The 21,661-nt window shown below is 36.1% G+C and overlaps 3 protein-coding genes across 3 annotated transcripts; 2 read left to right on the top strand and 1 right to left on the bottom strand.

Annotated features, from left to right (window-relative positions):
• Positions 1-1,144: 1,144 nt before the first annotated feature.
• On the top strand, positions 1,145-5,294 carry LOC114541849 (40S ribosomal protein S10-like). Its single transcript, XM_028561654.1, has 6 exons — positions 1,145-1,206; positions 2,194-2,338; positions 2,904-2,976; positions 3,433-3,534; positions 4,251-4,363; positions 5,205-5,294. Exons 2-6 carry the CDS (start codon positions 2,195-2,197, stop codon positions 5,250-5,252), a joined length of 480 nt encoding a protein of 159 aa, XP_028417455.1. The 5' UTR covers positions 1,145-1,206; position 2,194; the 3' UTR covers positions 5,253-5,294.
• Positions 5,295-9,946: 4,652 nt separating this feature from the next.
• Positions 9,947-10,647, top strand: LOC114541857 (the record flags this gene model as incomplete). Its single annotated transcript, XM_028561660.1, has 1 exon — positions 9,947-10,647. A coding segment is annotated over one exon (537 nt), but the record flags the coding sequence as incomplete, so codon positions are not given.
• Positions 10,648-10,807: 160 nt separating this feature from the next.
• LOC114541856 lies at positions 10,808-13,031 on the bottom strand. The gene is made up of 4 exons (XM_028561659.1): positions 12,619-13,031; positions 12,339-12,494; positions 12,134-12,264; positions 10,808-11,988 (listed from the first exon to the last, which is right to left on the bottom strand). The coding sequence occupies exons 1-4, from the start codon at positions 13,029-13,031 to the stop codon at positions 10,808-10,810; spliced, it is 1,881 nt and encodes a 626-aa protein (XP_028417460.1).
• Positions 13,032-21,661: the final 8,630 nt, after the last annotated feature.

The following is a 21,661-nucleotide window of genomic DNA, read 5'->3' as shown; positions in this document are numbered from 1 at the left end:
ACATGCAGCTATTAAACCAATACCTTTAATATTGCAATGGTAGTAACAAGTTGCCCTATTTTATTATAATTTGGCAAATGGTAGTAACAGTTGCCTTGCTTTATATTATTTATCAATATTTCACCTGTCAATTTCTTGCTTGTGTACATGCAGCTATTAAACCATACCTTTAATATTGCAAATGGTAGTAACAAGTTGCCCTTTTTATAAATTATAATTTGGCAAATGGTAGTAACAAGTTGCCTTGCTTTATAATTATAATTCATATTTCACCTGTCATTTCTTGCTTGTGGACATACAGCTATTAAACCAAATATATTACCTTAATGCAATGGTAGTAACAAGTGCTCTGTTTTATAAATTAATTCGGCAAATGGTTGACAAGTCGCCCTGTTTTTAATTATAATGCAATATTTCACTTGTCAATTTCTTGCTTGTGGACATGCAGCTATTAAACCAAATGCTTTGTAGTTCAAAAAACAAAACTGTTAACAAAAGTGAATTTCAACTGATCAAAAATCTTTAAATATTGTTCATGTACATAGATAAGTCCTTAAAAAATGTTAATGCGAAACGTTGAAACAATTTTGGACTCTTTGTTATGTGACTGTAAAATGATCTGGCAAATCAAGTAGTTTATCCTCGATGAATCTTTGTTAAGATCTTTCTCCTTCTAAACTAAGCTTTATGTTATCAGACGATGTGTGCCACCATCCCGGAATCTTACTCTCCTTTTTGTTCTGTTCACCTATTCTGCTTTAAAAATTTCATTTCCTATCTCTTGTAAAAATGTTTTTATATATGTTTTGATCTGTCCTAAAATGTATTTAATACAATAATTATTAATAATCGACTCTGTTATAACTGTATTCAACCAGCTAACTATAGGGCATTTATTCCGTTGTCTATGGCATTAGAACATAAGACTAGAAAATAATATTTTATTGCATCAGTTGAAATTTACTTGCCACTATAGTGTTTTACTAATGTTTCACAGGCTACCCACATGTACGCATTGCGTACCTATTTTCTAAATAAGAAATTACCTCGGCCGGCTGGTAGTTAACTAGTCGACACCGTACATGAAAACATGTCCATTTGAACGATTGAATTTAGTATTTTTTAATAATCAAAACCAATCAAAACCAGTCCCCCTAGACGTCTCTTTCTTTTCTCCTGTCTCCAAAAGCTAAGAGCGATTTTAAGGTAATATTTTGGTTCAGAAATCCTTTAATATTTTATCCATCCGTTAAGATATGAACTTTATGTTGAACTCAGAGCTTTCTTGGGATGTTGTCGAAATGAAAGTTGAAATTTTTTTTATTCCGACGAAAATATTCACGGTTAACGCTGATGATATGGCGACAAAATGCAAGCAATCTGTAATGTCGCCTCGATACCTTGCCGACATTTTAATATAACAGGACTTTAACGCTTTTCTGATAACACATGAAGCTGGTTTGACTTGTTTAGTGGCACGTTTACTGTTTAACCAGTTTTAAAATCAGAAATTTTTATTGTTTTTGAACACTTGAGAATAATTTTCGAGGATGAAATTGATTTAGAGATTTACCTAGGTTCACAGTTTGTCAAGGGTACATTTTATGTAATTTTATAGTGGCTAGACTTTTTGCCATCTTTTGGTTAAGTTCATGCCTAGTAGTTTTATGACATTATGTCTTGGTCAGACATTTAAACTACTTCACACACTCTCAATGATATGTGTGAGCATTCCATTTCCTTCAGACTTTCCTTTCCTCAGATAAGACATTAGTTGCATTGGAAAAAATGTGTGCTTCCATTCTCCTTGGATGATTAGAAATTCTGGTTGAAAAAGAAAATAGTACAAGGAGTTTCTCTTGGAAATTGCCAATCTTTTTAATGCAATGCCTTTTCCAACCAAAATTTCTGATTCCCCACGGTCTAAATAGTAAGCTTCAAAGAGTGACTAATAAAATTTCATATCATTATAAATCCTAGATATTAAATTAGATTTTATACACATACTTTATATACAGTACCTTGTTTACTGTCACATTGTTGTGTGTCCCAAACCAATTATCGTTAGTTATTCATATTTATCTGTACTATATTCACATTCATCAATTGTAAAAGATGTTAATATTCATCATTACAGTCAAAAGATATGTGTTCTCATCTGTACAATAATAAATATTGCTTCATTTTGTTCAGGATGTTGATTCCCAAGAAGAATAGAACAAATATTTATGAATACCTCTTCAAAGAGGGTGTAATGGTTGCAAAGAAAGATTTCAATGCACCAAGACATCCTGAGCTGGAGACTGTTCCAAATCTACAAGTCATCAAAGCTATGCAGGTAAGTCACCTGCTCATTGCATAATTATTGATGTGCACCAAACTAGCTAGCATGATTTTACATTATTATCTATCACTTGTCAAAGTTTGGTCTTCATAGCGTTTCATTAGTTGAGAGCAAATCACGCAAGAGTGACAAAATTTTGATGTTGTCTGTGCTACCCCCACAGAGGGAGATAACTCTAAACAACTTCAATCACCTGCAGTACACTTGGACATGCAACCTTTGGGACTGTTTATCCATTTGAAATTGTCTTTTATGATTTATGAATAGTTTGTTTTTTACCTTGTTGTTTGGTTCTTCACTTTTTCTTTGACCAATGGTATAATAAAAAACTTATTTATTTGCCTCATGAAATATTGACCATTTATATTACAGCAGTCCCCCGCTAACTCAAACTCCTCGTTAACTAGAACTAAATCCAATCCCCCTTGAATTTGACAGTGTTTTTTATAGTAATTTACTCCACTTCACTTGAACTGGCTTTACTCGCTTTACTCTACTGTATTTATATTAGCAATTTATAGACAATTCATATTAGTTAACATTAGCTTGCATTATTTAGTCTCTAAAATCTCGAGGGTATGTCACAGAACAGTTTGCTTGGAAGCATTATTACTGGTACCTAACAAATGAAGGTATTGTTAGCTATTATACATATAGTCTTAGAAATGAAATGGAAGTTTACATGCATTAACAAATTAATTTTTACCTTGGAAAAACATTTTCCTTTCAATGATACATTTTTTATTTACCACAAAATGGTCAGATACATTTCAAATAACCTAGTTCATTTTGCAACTCTGTCATAAACTTGAATTATAATGTATGTAACTATGTTGGCTTTCATAAAATGCAGCAGACCTACTTTTTTCCACCTAATAAATTAGTATTTCTTTGTCGAAAAAACATTTTGAATCACACTTATTATTTATTATTAAAAACATTTTGAAATTATAATTGTTATTAAAAACACTGTACTTATTTAACATTTTCTTCAAGATATTGGTTTTTAACTGGATATTACCATCAAAATTTAATGAAAATTGTTTTACTGATCAAATGTGAAATTCAGAGCAAATTATTGTTTTCAGGCATCACATATCTGCGTGATTATCTAAACCTGCCTCCCGAGATTGTTCCATCCACATTAAGACGACAAACAAGGACGGAAGGATCCCGTGCCAGACCAAAGGGTTTGTCCTCAATTATTCATAATTTTATCTCATGTATGTAAATATATTGCATTTTGTGGCGATGTTTTAAATGCAATTGTTTTTGCGATAATTGCGGAAGAGGAACTTAAGGTATCAACATTAAACTATTTATCGTAAAAACGTTTCTAGCAATTTTTTTGACACACAATTTATATGTGAAATTGAAAGTTGGAAAAAAGTCAAAAGTGCCTGATAATCAGCTGTAAAAAGAAGAAAAAAGGTCTTAAATAATCCAGACCATAAATTACATAGCCTGTAACCAGCGTTTAATAATATAGTAGATATTGTCTTTGACAGAATCGTGTATTTATTGATCCTTGGTATTCTACCAATTGATTCAGAAAACCCCTCATTCGTAACCCCATATATTTGTCTATGCTGTAGTAGGTAAATTCTGCATTTTATCAGCCATTCCCCGTTCTTTGTTTTAAAGATAGCTTGTCTAGAAATATGTTAAGATATGGCACTAAAATTTTATTAGTTGTGTGGTAGCGTGCTCTGTCAATCACGTTTAAAGAAAAATTATGTTTTTTTAGTTTAGTAAATAAGGATACGTTTAATTGGAAATTTACTGTAAAGCATTTTCCAAATAATGTTAGAACCTTTATTCTCCTTGTTTTACTATACCTAATTGTCGTTACTATTTTTTCGTGTCTGAGAACCAGTTTTTGTGTTAATCATAATTTTATTTACAGAAGGCCCTCGTCCATCTGGTCCAGCACCAGACACCGCTGACCGTGAAGCCTACAGACGTGGACCGAGCGATGAACCCAAAGGAGGGGCGGGAGCAAATTTCAATCCTGAATTCGTAAGTATAGTCCTCGATTATTTTTTGTGTTTTTTATCACTGCATATATCATCACAGCAGAAAAGTAGTGGGGGGGTTGGGCTGGGATATGATAAAATTGTCCTAACAGGAAATTGGTAATTTAATGATGGGTTGTTGTAGGGGGTCTGTAGGACCTCCTAGAGAAAATTTTCTGTATTTTTGAGTCCCTATGACTTGATTAGTTGATTTCCTGCATTTTGGGTGACAATTACTGACGAATCACTTATTTATCACTGCACATTTCTCATTTTATCACTGCACATTTCTCATTTTATCACTGCACATTTCTCATTTTATCACTGCACATTTCTCATTTTATCACTGCACATTTCTCATTTTATCACTGCACATTTCTCATTTTATCACTGCACATTTCTCATTTTATCACTGCACATTTCTCATTTCATCACTGCACATTCTGCTTTTATCGCTGCACATTCTACTTTTATCACTGCACAAATTGGTTATCACTGCCCGCTAAAATTAGGTACGCGACGTGTTATCCGAACTTTAAATCGAAACAGTAAGAAATTAAACAACGGTGTCAGTTAAACTGTTTATCTGCATTTTTAACTTTCGTTGTGCTCTGAATTAAAATATTGCTAACTCGAGGCAGCAATTCAAAACGCAAAGTTCGTGTTACATTCTACGGGACGTATTGCCATTTTCTAGAACGAAAGACGATTTCATTCTACCGAGTGCAAATTATGCATATAGTCAGTTTCATTTCGAATGTACGAACCCTAATATAACTACAGCAATGTCATTCTAGAAATAAATCGGTTAATGTCACTTCTAAATATTTTATATATTCTTTCAGCGTGGAGGTTTCGGTCGAGGTCGTGGGTTTGGTGCACCGCCATCTTAAAGGATATTTTGTAGTTGAATAAAAAAACATTCCTCATCAACATTAATTGGTTTGTTGTTGTTTTTTGTTATTAATCAGCTATGCCCGTTTTTCCTGCGATTTGTGCGATTTTCTTCTTGTGGTAGATGTGAAAGAGTGAATTAGTTACTGATGTTCACGCAAGAGCTCTTCATAACATTCGTATCTAGTCACTCGTTCACATCTACCAAAAGAAGAAAATTGCACATGCAATAAAATGCCGCATGAAATGCAAGTGTAAACCCGCCAAAAATTATTAAAGAGGATTATATTATAGGATTTAATCAAAATTATGCGAAAAAACGGGCGATTTTGAATCGATTGAAAACAAACTCTATCTGGCTTTCATACTGGCCGCAGCAGGTTTAGTTCGTTTGCAGCTGTGGCTCTTCGCCATTTTCCCTATTACTCTGGCGTAAGCGACGGAGTGGAAAAATGGCCAAGGTTTTGTTTTTTTGTTGGTATTTTTTATTTTTTGTCGTAAGTGTGTTTAGGTACCGAGGAAAGCTGTCGGCTAATTTGTACCCAGGGCTTGACCGTATATCGTAAGTCGTCACCGTAGCTCTACGTTAATTTTCTCTCGCAATAGTTGTGGTGCGCTTATCGAATCTTGGGCCAATTTTCCGATGCGCTACTCAAATAATAGACCTTCTCGATAATTACGTCACAACATTTAACATAGTAAACATACAACGTTTTAAATTTAGAACCACCACATGAAATGGATTTGAAATTTTACTCTCACGAGCCATGTGCAAAGATGCAAAACATCCTTCTTCAACACATGCATAAAACTTTTTTTGTTTTGACCAATAAATGTGGAAATAAGTTATTTTATATTATATTATTTAAAATGAAAAATTATTTTTCAATGCGTGGGTTATAAAAGGATGTTCTGCATCTTTGCACATATGCTTGTGAAAGTAAAACCATCTTATTTAAGATGGTTCTAAATTTTAATGGTATTTAATGGTTCTATTTTAATAAAATGAATAGAATATCGCTGCTTTCACCGTGGATGTGGTCGCATACGATGTTCGCACACGATTAGAGGCGATTCTGTAATGGAGAATCAGCTTAACACAGCATCAACCATTTGCATTCGTGAAAACATAACACATTTATTATACGCTCGTAATCAGGTATAAGGTTATCACATGAACGAAAGTTTTTAATATAAGCACGAATTCCAAAGTGTAACACAATAAAGTGAAAGTCATTACATTACTAGAAATAAATTGCATGCAAAGTCCCTTCGCCTGAAGCAATAAACATATATTTCCATCACTGAAATTTTATAACACTCGTTTCTGCTGAATGATCGAAGTCGTAAAGTAAAATCCTAAATCTTGGTACGATTATAAAGTCTACTCTCGAGCTATCAAATTCGACTATAACGTCAAAGAGGTGTCATACATTTGTTGATATATCCACATATTAAACTTAATACTAAATACTTGCATGCTTTGAAATACAAAATCCACTCATTTACCTGTTCAAAACCACTTGGAAAATGCTTCAAAATCGTAGATTTTTTACCGTAGATTTTGAATAAAAGTTTTTCTATCCGAAGGCATCTTTAATATTATATTTTAATTAATTTTATGAGTCAATTTTTCGTATATTTTTAAGACTATCCAAATGAAAAATATTATTTAAAAAAAGTTTTATAATTCAAAATATCAATTATGCTGACGTGAACCCAAATTTTAATTTAGCCAATCGCACGTTTGTAAACGTTTGCTAGTTATCAGTTTTAACTCGTCTTAAATTCACGCATGCGCATAACTTACAAAAACGCCCAACGTCCATGACATAATGGCGGACAACTTTGATTTCGCATTTGCATTCCCGGGCGTATATACTCCGTGCGGAATTAGTACCCTCGCCCGGTGCTTCGCACCGGCTCAGGGATTAAACTTCCAATTTTGTAATAATAAAAGCGCCTGCAGAGAAGGCAGTGTGTGCTGACTGAATGTCGAACAACATTTAGTTCGCAACGCTTCTAAATGAATATATGAACTAAAGTGTTTATGTTCAGAAACTTTTCTTTATATTTGTCATTAAAATCGACGGGAAGATTCCTAAATTTACCATAAATTTCGACGAGCCCGAGACACCGTAATCACCCTGACGAGCACAGAAAGACCTTAACCAGCACGGAAACAACCTAAAGAGCACGGAAACACCTTAACGAGCACGGAAACAACCTAAGGAGCACCGAAACACCTTAACGAGCACCGAAAGACCTTCTCTATTCGCAGAGGGTAGAGTGTTTGTGATAAGAGCCATTAGTTTGTCTGTCTTTTCTTTAGTCAGGCGAATAGTCATTTCATGAGAATTTATCAAAAAAACAAGAAATGTTATTTCTTGACAAGGGGTAAAGATCGATTTCGAAGGTGTATAACAAATCCCAGTTTCTCTTGTCGAATCAAAGTCTCAAGATAGCAGTTACACAATGTTTATATGAATAGCCGACCAAGAATGCGTCATCAATGTAAATAATAGCGACCTTAAGCATGTAGGACGTGAACGCGACGACGACGGCTATCAATACAATGGGTCATTGAAAAGAAATGAATAATTAAAGACACATGGTTGGTTTTAGAAGTCGTCCTCGTTCTGTTTACAACAGGAAAACGTGTTTTTTTACGTCTTGCCTAGAACGGGTGCATTTCAGGACTCAGCGAGCCCTACCTCGCATCAGGCTCTATATAGAATTGTCCTTAAAAGTTCTTAACGCCTTATACTCACTAAATCGGTACAATTAATAATATACAACAACAACTTTGATATAGCATTTATTTAAAGGAGAATTTCAGTTTGGTAAAGCGTCCGGTGATATACGTTTGTAAGAATGGCTGGAAAAATAGAGAGTGGCTGGAAAAATTGGGTCAAAAAGGACAAAAGTATCCTGCATGTCAATATAGCAGTTCTAAATTGTTATACGTCGTATTAATTTTACCTTTAGAGTTCGTATCTTTGCATGATGGTATCATGCAATATCTTTTTGGTCATTTCACTAACTCCTATGTAATCCGACTAGAGGATATTGATATTATATTATCTTAACCTTTTACTCAGAATACTTCACACAGGGACCGTCGCAAGAATTCGTTGGCGACCTGGCTATACGGACACGCTATTTCTTGCAAGCTCTTCAACTGATAATTGTGTCAGGATTTTTGAGGTCAAACTGCCAGGGAAGATACCAAATTGAAGTAATCTTTCCCAGTGAGAAAAGGTGGAAAGGTTTCATATCGCAAGAGTCGAATAATGGAGAAAGACTTAAGAGTATCACGACTTGAGAGTATCGTCTATTTTGATAGTGAGTCTGCGCGTTTATGATCTGCATGCATACGCAATACGTTTATTCATAATGGTAATTGCACTGAGTGGAGTGCAATTTGGTGTGAAATCAAACGCGTGATTACAAAATCGCACGACCGCGAATCCTCGCCCCCAGGGCCTAGCTCCGTTGCTCTCCACACATCGGAGCTAGGCCCTGGGGACGAGGATGCGCCCCGTTTACACTACATTCCCGATCAAACGAGGCTTGTTTACTTCTTTCTCGACTTTTTGGTATTTTGAACTCACGCTTAATTGTTATCATGAATTTGCTCTACATTAAATCATATTTTAAATCATTTTTGAGGCCAACAAACCGTTTTCTGACTATTAATGAATATAATTATTCAGTAGCTCTATTAAACAAACCAAAAAGAACGAACACACAAATTACCTCCGTGAATTTAAAACTGCGAAATAAGTCTCAACAAGGAAGTAGGAACACGAAATGAAATCGCGTGTTTTTCCTCGCTCTTATTGTTCTTGCTAAGGCTCACCATGGGCACCCCAGGCACCCCATGATGATGCTTTGCATCTCCCTGGTATATTTTACTATTCTGGACCTAATTCCCTGTAAGAGTAGCACGCCCGCTAAGCCGCTATATTAATAGAGAGGTTAAGATACCCCGGTTCCGGTGTACGGGTACGGGTAGCGCCATTTTGTTTTCCATTTTTCGCTGATGTCAGCATATTTACCCGTAATTCTCCTCTTTCACAAATACCATAATGCTTTGCGCTTTGGGGGGTTATTTAAAAAATATTTCCTTTGTACCATTTGTTTACAATTTTACATTGTTAATAATGGGTAAAAAAGACTATTGATGTGCTCCTGGATGTTCAAATAACCGAACGAAAAACCCTGAACTACAATTCTACAGAATTCCGAAAGAGAAAACTAGGAGAAAGAGCTGGCTGGCTAGAATTAGGCGTGATTTTGTCCCTTCTGAAAACACACGACTGTGTTCTCATTTCGCTGACGGCGTCAAGTCAGATGAAAGAACCAGTCGAAATTTTATTCCTTCGATTTTTGAATACTCACACTTGGCACAAACAACTCCAAGGACCACGAACAACAGTGTCACCAAAGATACAGCATTGGAAGTTATTACAGAACCGAAGCTGAAGAGGCAACGAAGAATGCCGGTAAGCCTGTCTAAACTTCCTTCTGATTTATCTTTTCCTCAAAGGTTTGATTGGCATCTTTTTATTCATAGACGAATCAGATACGCTTTTTAAAAACCAGTTGTGAATTTTAATAATTCATAACCTGTTCTGTAACATTCAACGTTTGCGCACTGTGCAGCAATTGTTAAAATCCTTTATCCTTTTCCAATTTTCCAAATGTGAAGATTATCATTGATTGTACAGAAATTTTTACAGAGAAACCATCATCATTGCAAGCATGCAAAGAAATATATTCCAATTATAAAGGGCACACAACATTCAAGTTTTTAGTTGGAATTGACACACATGCAGCAGTTGTTTATGTTTCTCGAGCTTGGGGTGGGCGCACTTCGGACAAACATATTACATCAAACTGTAATGACTTACTAGATGCAATGAAAGAGGGGGATGAGATAATGGCTGATAGAGGATTTGACATAGATGATGTCTTAAGTGTTCCAGGTGTTAAAGTTATCATCCCAGATTTTAAGGGGAAAGACCGCTCACAAATGAGGGCAGTTGAAAGTAGAAGGTCAGAAAATATAGCAGTGGCACGAATACATGTGGAGAGGGCAATACAGAGAATCAAGATTTATCGTATTCTTCGAACTGAAATACCTTTGACTATGACACACTTAGCTGAGCAAATATTTACTGTTTGTGCCTATTTAGTTAATTTCCAGTCCCCAATACTACAATAGGTTGACAGTTAAATATTGAATAGAGCATTGGAAACAAAACTTTTCAATATCAAATATTTCAGAATCATACTTTGATATATATTTCCCTAACATATTATTTGTCTGTACAATAAATTACAGTATAAGTAAACTATATGTACAATTCAACTATTTAAAGTTTTCAACAATGGATAAATGAATTATTAATGCATTTCATTAATATTACCAGTGGGTAAATAACTTATTGTAAATTGTGCTGCACATTATATGTGGTACTATCACATTACTCCATTACATTTAGAAACCCTTGGGGCAGCCCTAATAATTCAATGATATTTGTTATAATTATTCCTCTCTTACAACAGTGCTGAGAGATTCATATGTAATTCCAAGTTTACCAATTCTACTGTGTCCAAACTTAACCTGAGGATATGCAAGCTCCAATAAAATAATGTCATAATAAAATTTCCTAAGCCTGGGTAGTTGCTGTTCCCAAAATTTCTGGCAGTAAGCAGTGTTCAGAACAAATATAGCCTTTCCATCTGAAGCAACAAAATCAGCCCATAACCTTCTTGAACAAAACAGCTGTTGTTGAATTTGGTAATAGTAGGGGTGATTGTTATTAAATGAGACTTGATCACCTGTTTCCTTTAATATACATTGCCTTTTGAGGGCATCCAGTAAGGATTCTGCAGTGTGTGGGTGGATCTTTTTTACTTCAATTATACCCTCATCCCCAACCAAACCATCTGGTGTTGCACCAAGAAACGGATGGGTGACAGATATGAAAAATCCACATGGTTGGACATTGACATTGTTTCTTTGTTCATACATTTCTATAATTTTGAGTTCTGAATCCTTTCCATCTTGCATGTATGATGTTTGGATGCGCTTGTTGTAGCCCAATATGTCACGCAATGCTTTAGTGGGACTTGTAGTCACTTTTTGAATTGCCCGCTTACACTTTGATGCAGTTATCCTTGGCATGCGGTGTGTAAACCACAGTGGATTGTTGTGCTGGCCTCTGGTTTCCCGTTCTATTGACTCAACTTCCTCTTGGCTTACACATATTTCACTCAAAACATTTTCTGCTTTTTCTCGAATTTCTTGCAAGCAAATTGTATTACCAAGATTATGCTCTAAGATTTCTTCAATTTCATTATTGTCAGCATTTGCATATGAGCTAGTCTGTACCTCAATATCACAACAAATAGCTAAACTTGCATAATTCTCACAAATATAAACGTCTGGTAGATTACACTCAGATGCAGGTTGGGCAGAATCATTTTCCACCTTGGATAACAGGTAAATTATGGGAGGCATTGGTTTACCCATATTTGCTTCTAGAATTGCCTGCCTCAAGTTTGATTTTCGTTCTTCCTTTGTTAGGGGATTTTCATCACTGTTTTTGTACAAATCCTCTGTTATTGCAGGAGATGGTCGGAATTTCTTTTCAGGTGGTTGCTCTCCCACTTTAGCTTTGTAAATATTTATATTTTCAACCATTGCTGGTTTTACTTTGGCACCTGGAAAAAGAGCAAAGATTATTCCATAATAATTCACAGGCAGCTGATAGCAAAAATTCTTAAGATGATTCTACAAAGAAAAATGTGCAGAAATATTGTATTCTATTTCAGTGCTGACATGTTAGATTATGTAGGATTATTTTACCTTTAGGTTCTGTCCATGAGCAAGGTAAGTCCGTACAAGTAGGGTCTGAAGGGATTTGCACTTTTCCTTCTGCAATAATGTCAGCCAAGACAAACAACAAAGCACCAACATGGCTGCAATTACCTCGCAAACTTTATGATGGAAAAAACACATTTACTACCATCACACTTACTACCATCACACCAAATTTGCAAAAATAGCTTACCCAACTGTGCAGGTACAATATGCAAATAATGGCTTGCTGGTCTCCATGTGCATGACAACATACATCGTCTTCATTTCTTCTGGATCGGTGGAGAATGATGGGTTGCAACAACCTCTTAAAACCCACATATTTTCATACTCTGGTAATGAATGAACCCTAATTTACAGCAAAACAGCCAAACGGAAATATATTAATATTTATATAGGTATAAATTTTTAGGAAAAATGTTTCTGCTACAGACAAAGAATTGTGCACTAGATATGTTGTTGTAAATACTTACTTTAAAGAGTGAACTCCTTGTTTGTGCTCCCAAGCACGAAGGGTTTTGTATTTCTTGACGTCCGCTTTGGTATAACCCACTCCAACTAAAAAGGTCTTTACCATGGACTCGTCCACAACTTGCGGTAAACCAGTGAGACTCTTGCTCCAGTTTTTTAGTTTCTGTAGCTGCCTTATCGACGGTAAGCTTTGGTCTTCAGCAGGTTGGGGCAACGGCACAGACGAACTCGTAGACGAAGTTGATATGTTTAAACCATTACAGACAAGATTAAGTATGGCTTTCTTTCCAAACGACTTTTCAACGTCAATGTTTAAACTTTTAGCGATATGTTTTAATTTTGTTTTGGACAGTTGTGCAACGTCCTTGAACGTCTTTAACGAGTTTACAATTGATACTTCCTGTCTGTCCCCCATTTTGTTTACATCGCAGTCCCCCCAAAGCGCAAAGCATTATGGTATTTGTGAAAGTGGAGAATATCTACCCGTTGTCCCGTGGTAAACGACGGTCTACACGTAAACAACGAACGAGTAACTACAAAGACAAAGTGGTCAAAGTTTTTTTAATAAAGGACAAATGGAGAAGCGGGTGACTGTCTTTAACACGTTTAAAATACATTTTACGTATTACTATAGTGTTCATATTGTTGTAAAATTATACAGTCTATATACAAGCTACAGTACAGGCTTCTCAAAAATGGTTTGCAAACATAATTCATGAACGCCATCTTGATATTTTTGATTTTCAAAACAAACACACGAAATACTATAGTTAAAGTTAAGTAGGACTTACAATGGAGATGTATAATACATATTTACTTTTATAGTCAGTTCTTACCCGGTGTTGTTCTTACCCGGAATTTAAGAAAATTCTTAAGTTGCAAACCGTACCCGTCTTACCGGTAACGGGTACGTGTAATTCACCCGTACCCGTACACCGGAACCGGGGTATCTTAACCTCTCTAATAACTAAAATTCGCCGGAGATGTCAAACGCCCGCAGAATATTAAACGTCGAACTGGCAGCTATATTAAAAAATTTTAGATCATTTTAAATGCAAATTGGGAATTGACAATCCCTTGCACGTGTACCTTATATTGTCACGAATTTGCATGAAAATGAACGTAATAATTCCCAAAGGGCAAAACGGCAAACCGTTGTACACTAACTTGGCAATGCTCAAACAGCAAGGAGAAACAATATACAGAGAGAGAGAGAGACGGTATTTTTGAAGCATGTTTTAAACAAATTACTCTGGCTGCAACATGTGCATACTTCCAAGGGCCGTATTGAAAATGTGTTGTTTCCGTGAGTTAAAATTGCCCTTTCACATTGGATGTTCGTAATCGGGTACTTCTGGTGCTGATTTGGCTTCGAATGTATCAGGAAGTCGCTGTTATCCGGCATGATCATGCCTCATGGTTAGTTAAACAACTGTTCAAATAGTATGGGAGAAGTTATCTTATGTAGCGATTTCTGTAAGCGTGGTCTAAATATATGGAGACTGGCGGGAGTTTCTGTTAATCAGTCTTATGATGGTCTTATTTCATCAAAAACCTGATTGTTGGGCTACTGCATGTGATCGATCTAATGTTTCGTTTACCAAGGCATTTCTAATGCGTAGTATCCAACACTAGTTTTTATCTAAAGTAATTTAATGCAAAACTATTAGGATTAACAAGGGTATGAATTTAACCTTTGGCTTTGGAAAGAATTTTGAGGTGCTCAGTTATCACTACGTCAAGGAAACTCAGGAAAGTTGTCTTGCTGAAATCGGTTTTGTCTTTTTAGATTGTTGAAATGACGGCAATATTCTTTTAATTTTAGTTTGATCACGCAGTTATGAAGAGGAATGTAAGTTTGTTGTTGGGTTGTTTGTATATATTTACTCTATATACTGCTTGAAACCGATTATTTTCCTCAACTATTACTATGCACCCGGCCACGATCTGTGGGTTGTAATTGACCACCATAAATTAAAACACGGTTATGACTCAATGATCTCAAAACTCCGCGGGCGTTTATAAATGACGGCGTCGTGGAAAGGTATACTAAGATTATGTAATGACTGCATGGTTTTACCCACTGGTTTTACCACATATATAAAACGAAAAGGCCATGTTCAGTTTTATATTATGGCTATAATTTATTCCGGGCAAACTTGGTTGGGGAAATTACATGATTTAGTGATTATCTATTGTTGTTTGTTTGAATGATTTTTTGTTTGTTTTTTCGTTGCTTAATATAATTTAATCAGGAAATTGAATTTGATAAGGCAGATGTATCTACAAAAAGCTAACTGCTAACGCGATTGATAACGACGGTATTTATTTCTGTTTCCAGAATTAAAGGATCGTCGTCGCTTTGGGACGCTTTGCCTCAATGCATGCACGCAAATACAACAGTCTGTTTCGGCGTTTATATGCATGAGTAAAAAATGCATCGGTTTTAAAGGCTTTTTGGCTCAGTGCGATTTACTGGACACTCTTCCGTTTACCTTCTTCATTTCGAAATTTTCGGCTTGCGGTTTTTGCATGCATGGATTAAGGTGGTCGTGACAAGCAGAGTCTAGCGGCCCCATCACTTGGATTTTCTCCATCTTGAATGACGAAAAAAATTGCAGAAAAGAGAGCGGCTAAAAAATGAAAATGCATGAATGAGAAATTGTATTTATTTGCAGGAGATAATAGTCGAGTGTTTTAGTCTTCTCAGGTCAGACGATCACATTACAAATGAAGTACAATCTTGGAAAAAATACTTGGAGACTCTTTGTTAATTTCACTAAAAATCTATTATAAAATGCTATAATCGTACATTTTCCATAAATTACTTACTGAATGACCCTCAATGCTCAACCCCCTCTTCCCCCTGAACAATGTTGAATAAAATGAAGTAACTTCCGAACATACAATGCATAAATAGCAACATTGTGTAGGGGGGAAGGGGGAGACATGAAGAAATTGAAAAAGTCTACTAATTTTTTTCCAAGATTGTCTGAAAATGACTAAATTAGTAATCTTTTATATAACAGGTGATTGTGGATTTTGAGCTCTAATCTTAAGAAAACTCACCAATCAGTTGTAAAAAATGATATTCCTGATTTCAATTCCGTCACCAGCGTGGGGGGGGGTGGGGGGGGGTTGTTGAATCAGGGGGGGTTGCATTGTCTTTTGAATGGATTTTCAGTTGGCTGAATGGCAGGATATCTGCGAATTTACTTTGTGCATTTTTGAGTTGACGATCTATAACGGAGCTCTTTTATCATAGCTAAATCTCAATTGTAGCACCTTCTTTATAGATGGCCAAAAAATCTCGCAAAAACGTCGCTTTGGAGCATTCTGCTCAAATTAGAGCTGCATATCAATTGTCAAATATTCGAGGAAAAAAACTTTTAAAAATGTTTCCTCAGTATTCTAAAGCTGCAATATATAAGCACGCTCAGAAGCCACTAAATGGTGAACCTGTATTTGACAAGAGGAAAGAAAATAAAGGCAGACCTTCAAAATTATCACCTCAAGACAAGAGAAGTATAGTGCGCTCCGTAGCAAGTCTCCGAGAAAAAGGAGGGTTCTTTTACCTCTAAACGTGTCCAGGTATAGAAAGCGGCGTAGGCCATGTAAGTGGTCGCACTATTAGGATTTGCTTAAATGAGAACGGATTCTGGTATTTGCAAACGCGAAAGAAAGGACTTCTTTGTGCCAAAGATCTAAAATCAAGGGTAAAGTTTTGCAAGAAAATTAGAAAGCAAAATTTGGGCGAAGAGTTCTGGAGGACGGGGATATCGTTTTATTTGGATGGAAAGGGATTCCAGTACAAAAGTAACCCTTATGACCAGGCACGCGCACCGGGAGCTCGAGAGTGGAGAAAACGGGGAGAAGGCTTGAAGTTCAATTGCACTGCAAAAGGAAAAAAGGAAGGTGGAATCAACGTGAACTTCATGGTGGCAATATCCTACGGTAAAGGTGTAGTTCTCTGTGAACAATATGATGGGACTATAACAGGCCCAAAATTTGCAGAAATTGTCAAATCGTTTCCAAAAGCGTTCAAAAAATCATCAAACCCAAAAGCGAGAAGATTTCTCATGGATGGGTGCCCAAGGCAGAATTCAAAAGTAGCAATGCGTGCTATCGACAAATTAAATGCATTTGTATTCAAAATTCCGCCACGAAGCCCTGACCTTAATCCGATCGAAAACTTTTTCCATACGCTAACAGTGCGACTGAAGAACGATGCACTGCAAAAGAATATTACCAAGGAAACTTTTAGAGAGCTATCATCGCGAGTAAAAGATACTATTCTGAGCTTTAGTTCTGAGGAAATTGACAAAATCATTGACAGTATGGATAAAAGGATCACCGCAGTTCTTAAAGGAAAGGGTCAAAGAACCAAGTATTAGTTTATTAAAAAGCGTAAATGTCTGTATCATTATATTCTGGAAATTTTTAAGTGCAAAAATCCAGCAGTGCTGTTGTATAATTGTAGTGATTTATCACTCACAAGATCGAATATCAAATTATTTTAATCAATACAGACGTAGTAGAGTAACGTATTTGCCCCAAATTGGACGGTTGTTCTATACTTTGTAACTAATATATATTATATATATCGTATGATTAAATCCATCACATGTTACATCATGTTACACTACATGTTACACCACATGTTACACTTCAACTTGTATATTTTACTGTATATCTTGACATGTTACACATGTTACACCTACTTTTTAAAATAATCAGTATATTCTTTTTTAAAGTAGGTGTAACATGGTGTAACATGTCAAGATATATAGTAAAATATAATAGTTGAAGTGTAACATGTAGTGTAACATGTAGTGTAACATGATGTAACATGTAGTATAAATATTTCCCATTGCACAAAACATAAATGTTTATCGTTCATAAACTTTGGTCTCTCTTTAGGCTTTATTTTGCCATAGTAGTCTACGAATTTTAAATGTAAATAAACAACAAGTACTTAATTAATAATGTTCCGCATTGTTTAGCATATTTCTCCCATTAATACAAGTTGTGCAAAACACTTTGCACACGGGACAATATCTTTCTGTCCGTTTTTCGGGATTTTGTGGGAAAAGCTGAACACTTTCCATCTTGACGCCATCATGTCATCTTCGGCTTGGTCGTGAGAGTTGTAACAGCCTTTATACTTGATGATACTCTTTGAGGTTGCAAATATTGGCGTATCTTCACTGATGCAAACGTCGGTGCTGAAGTGATTCTTAGGAGCTGGCAGGTTAACTCTATCTCCTTCTAATAGTAGCAGAAAACTCTTCCAATCGATTAACTCCTTGCTCCATCGGAAATCATTTAAAAAAATGATTTCTGCATGCTCGGCCCCAACCCATGCATATTTATCCTCCGCTGGATTCGAAAATATTTTGAAAATTAACTCCAACGGTCTTAATAGAAACGTCTTTCCAGAGTTAGTCGGCCCAACTATCATCTCATTCCGGTACTTCCCCCGTCCTAACAGCAATAGCTCTCTAACGGCAGCAGCAAACAATATAGGATGGACTTTGTTGTTCACAAGCACTTCTTCAGCGCACTCAAACCATTTTCCTTCGCAAGATGTTGAACATTCACTATCAGCAGCCTTGCGTATCAAATCTATTCGTGAGGCTTTTTTTCGTTCTAGGTTAGCAGATACCGTCTTCATTTTCCATGTTTGCTCTATAAGCTCACGCAAGCCCTTTGAGTTGCGTGAAAGAACAAAATCTGCGAGATCTTTCTTCCCCTCTTCGCTTTGCTCATTCGCAACAGCTAACAATTCAGTCTCAGATTTAATTTCATGTTCGACAATGAACTCTGCCACTTCCGAATTTGAAAGTTTTTTCCTTCGCTTGGACGTAGTAGCAGCCTCCTTACTATCCACATTAGACGATTTTTTCTCGCAACGCCTTTTTCGATATGTCTCTTGACAGCGCTTTGTTCTTGGAGAACCAACTTCATCGAGATTCGGGTGACCTGTGCTGTGGAAGACCATATCATCAGATTTGCTTACGTACCGATATGCAGTGTAGTAGCCATCGTGATCAGAGAAGTTTACAGTTATACCGTGTTCTTCTTGAATAAATCTCTTTGCTTGGAGCCATCTCCTCGTACCACTGAGTTTCAAGGCAACGTGGTAGTGATAACCGCCGTCTTTATGCTTTTCCAGGCAACATGCCCAATGTAGCGGGGTAACTTTACTTCGTTTGGAAGTGAATTCAGCGGCCACAGCTTCGCCAAACGATTCTCTGGTTGGGAATTTCACCGAGTCTGCTTGACTGTATGTAACAAGATAACTTCTCCGTGGTTTAGACTTGTCAATTTCATCCATTTATTAAAAATTTGTTCGAGTTCAGCGTATAAATTTAGTTGTAATGTCGTCTAAACTCTTGATTTAACGCGCCGAAATTACTATTAACAGTAAACAACAACCCCCCCCGAAAAATCCAGAACACCCGCCCCTCGTATAGGTAAATTTAACAACACGTAATATGCACTATATAATACTAGTAATATAAAAAATGTTTAAAAATCAACGCAATTATACAACTGCCTAATTGTCGCATTTAATTGAAGTTAGAGACAATCTTGGAAAAAATACTTGGAGACTCTTTGTTAATTTCACTAAAAATCTATTATAAAATGCTATAATCGTACATTTTCCATAAATTACTTACTGAATGACCCTCAATGCTCAACCCCCTTCTCCCCCCTGAACAATGTTGAATAAAATGAAGTAACTTTCGAACATACAATGCATAAATAGCAACATTGTGTAGGGGGGAAGGGGGAGACATGAAGAAATTGAAAAAGTCTACTAATTTTTTTCCAAGATTGTCTGAAAATGACTAAATTAGTAATCTTTTATATAACAGGTGATTGTGGATTTTGAGCTCTAATCTTAAGAAAACTCACCAATCAGTTGTAAAAAATGATATTCCTGATTTCAATTCCGTCACCAGCGTGGGGGTGGGTGGGGGGGGGGGTTGTTGAATCAGGGGGGGTTGCATTGTCTTTTGAATGGATTTTCAGTTGGCTGAATGGCAGGATATCTGCGAATTTACTTTGTGCATTTTTGAGTTGACGATCTATAACGGAGCTCTTTTATCATAGCTAAATCTCAATTGTAGCACCTTCTTTATAGATGGCCAAAAAATCTCGCAAAAACGTCGCTTTGGAGCATTCTGCTCAAATTAGAGCTGCATATCAATTGTCAAATATTCGAGGAAAAAACTTTTAAAAATGTTTCCTCAGTATTCTAAAGCTGCAATATATATAAGCACGCTCAGAAGCCACTAAATGGTGAACCTGTATTTGACAAGAGGAAAGAAAATAAAGGCAGACCTTCAAATTATCACCTCAAGACAAGAGAAGTATAGTGCGCTCCGTAGCAAGTCTCCGAGAAAAAGGAGGGTTCTTTTACCTCTAAACGTGTCCAGGTATAGAAAGCGGCGTAGGCCATGTAAGTGGTCGCACTATTAGGATTTGCTTAAATGAGGACGGATTCTGGTATTTGCAAACGCGAAAGAAAGGACTTCTTTGTGCCAAAGATCTAAAATCAAGGGTAAAGTTTTGCAAGAAAATTAGAAAGCAAAATTTGGGCGAAGAGTTCTGGAGGACGGGGATATCGTTTTATTTGGATGGAAAGGGATTCCAGTACAAAAGTAACCCTTATGACCAGGCACGCGCACCGGGAGCTCGAGAGTGGAGAAAACGGGGAGAAGGCTTGAAGTTCAATTGCACTGCAAAAGGAAAAAAGGAAGGTGGAATCAACGTGAACTTCATGGTGGCAATATCCTACGGTAAAGGTGTAGTTCTCTGTGAACAATATGATGGGACTATAACAGGCCCAAAATTTGCAGAAATTGTCAAATCGTTTCCAAAAGCGTTCAAAAAATCATCAAACCCAAAAGCGAGAAGATTTCTCATGGATGGGTGCCCAAGGCAGAATTCAAAAGTAGCAATGCGTGCTATCGACAAATTAAATGCATTTGTATTCAAAATTCCGCCACGAAGCCCTGACCTTAATCCGATCGAAAACTTTTTCCATACGCTAACAGTGCGACTGAAGAACGATGCACTGCAAAAGAATATTACCAAGGAAACTTTTAGAGAGCTATCATCGCGAGTAAAGATACTATTCTGAGCTTTAGTTCTGAGGAAATTGACAAAATCATTGACAGTATGGATAAAAGGATCACCGCAGTTCTTAAAGGAAAGGGTCAAAGAACCAAGTATTAGTTTATTAAAAAGCGTAAATGTCTGTATCATTATATTCTGGAAATTTTTAAGTGCAAAAATCCAGCAGTGCTGTTGTATAATTGTAGTGATTTATCACTCACAAGATCGAATATCAAATTATTTTAATCAATACAGACGTAGTAGAGTAACGTATTTGCCCCAAATTGGACGGTTGTTCTATACTTTGTAACTAATATATATATTATATATATCGTATGATTAAATCCATCACATGTTACATCATGTTACACTACATGTTACACCACATGTTACACTTCAACTTGTATATTTTACTGTATATCTTGACATGTTACACATGTTACACCTACTTTTTAAAATAATCAGTATATTCTTTTTTAAAGTAGGTGTAACATGGTGTAACATGTCAAGATATATAGTAAATATAATAGTTGAAGTGTAACATGTAGTGTAACATGTAGTGTAACATGATGTAACATGTAGTATAAATATTTCCCATTGCACAAAACATAAATGTTTATCGTTCATAAACTTTGGTCTCTCTTTAGGCTTTATTTTGCCATAGTAGTCTACGAATTTTAAATGTAAATAAACAACAAGTACTTAATTAATAATGTTCCGCATTGTTTAGCATATTTCTCCCATTAATACAAGTTGTGCAAAACACTTTGCACACGGGACAATATCTTTCTGTCGTTTTCCGGGATTTTGTGGGAAAAGCTGAACACTTTCCATCTTGACGCCATCATGTCATCTTCGGCTTGGTCGTGAGAGTTGTAACAGCCTTTATACTTGATGATACTCTTTGAGGTTGCAAAT

The sequence above is a fragment of the Dendronephthya gigantea genome, unplaced genomic scaffold (assembly GCF_004324835.1).
Source record: "Dendronephthya gigantea isolate DGI-Jeju-01 unplaced genomic scaffold, DenGig_1.0 000312F, whole genome shotgun sequence".
Taxonomy (NCBI): domain Eukaryota; kingdom Metazoa; phylum Cnidaria; class Anthozoa; order Malacalcyonacea; family Nephtheidae; genus Dendronephthya; species Dendronephthya gigantea.
Note: the sequence above shows the minus strand (reverse complement) of the source record. Positions and strands in the feature narration are given on the sequence as shown.

What these genes read in the sequence shown, in the direction of transcription:
- LOC114541856 (XM_028561659.1), bottom strand. Translation starts at nt 13,031, where the DNA reads ATGGGGGACAGACAGGAAGTATCAATTGTAAACTCGTTAAAGACGTTC. An exon ending in TATTGTACCTGCACAGTTGG is followed by an intron (nt 12,265 to 12,338) that starts GTAAGCTATTTT and finishes TCCATCATAAAG; the next exon opens with TTTGCGAGGTAATTGCAGCC. An exon ending in CTCATGGACAGAACCTAAAG is followed by an intron (nt 11,989 to 12,133) that starts GTAAAATAATCC and finishes CTCTTTTTCCAG; the next exon opens with GTGCCAAAGTAAAACCAGCA.
- LOC114541849 (XM_028561654.1), top strand. Translation starts at nt 2,195, where the DNA reads ATGTTGATTCCCAAGAAGAATAGAACAAATATTTATGAATACCTCTTC. An exon ending in CTGGTACCTAACAAATGAAG is followed by an intron (nt 2,977 to 3,432) that starts GTATTGTTAGCT and finishes TATTGTTTTCAG; the next exon opens with GCATCACATATCTGCGTGAT. An exon ending in CAAATTTCAATCCTGAATTC is followed by an intron (nt 4,364 to 5,204) that starts GTAAGTATAGTC and finishes ATATTCTTTCAG; the next exon opens with CGTGGAGGTTTCGGTCGAGG.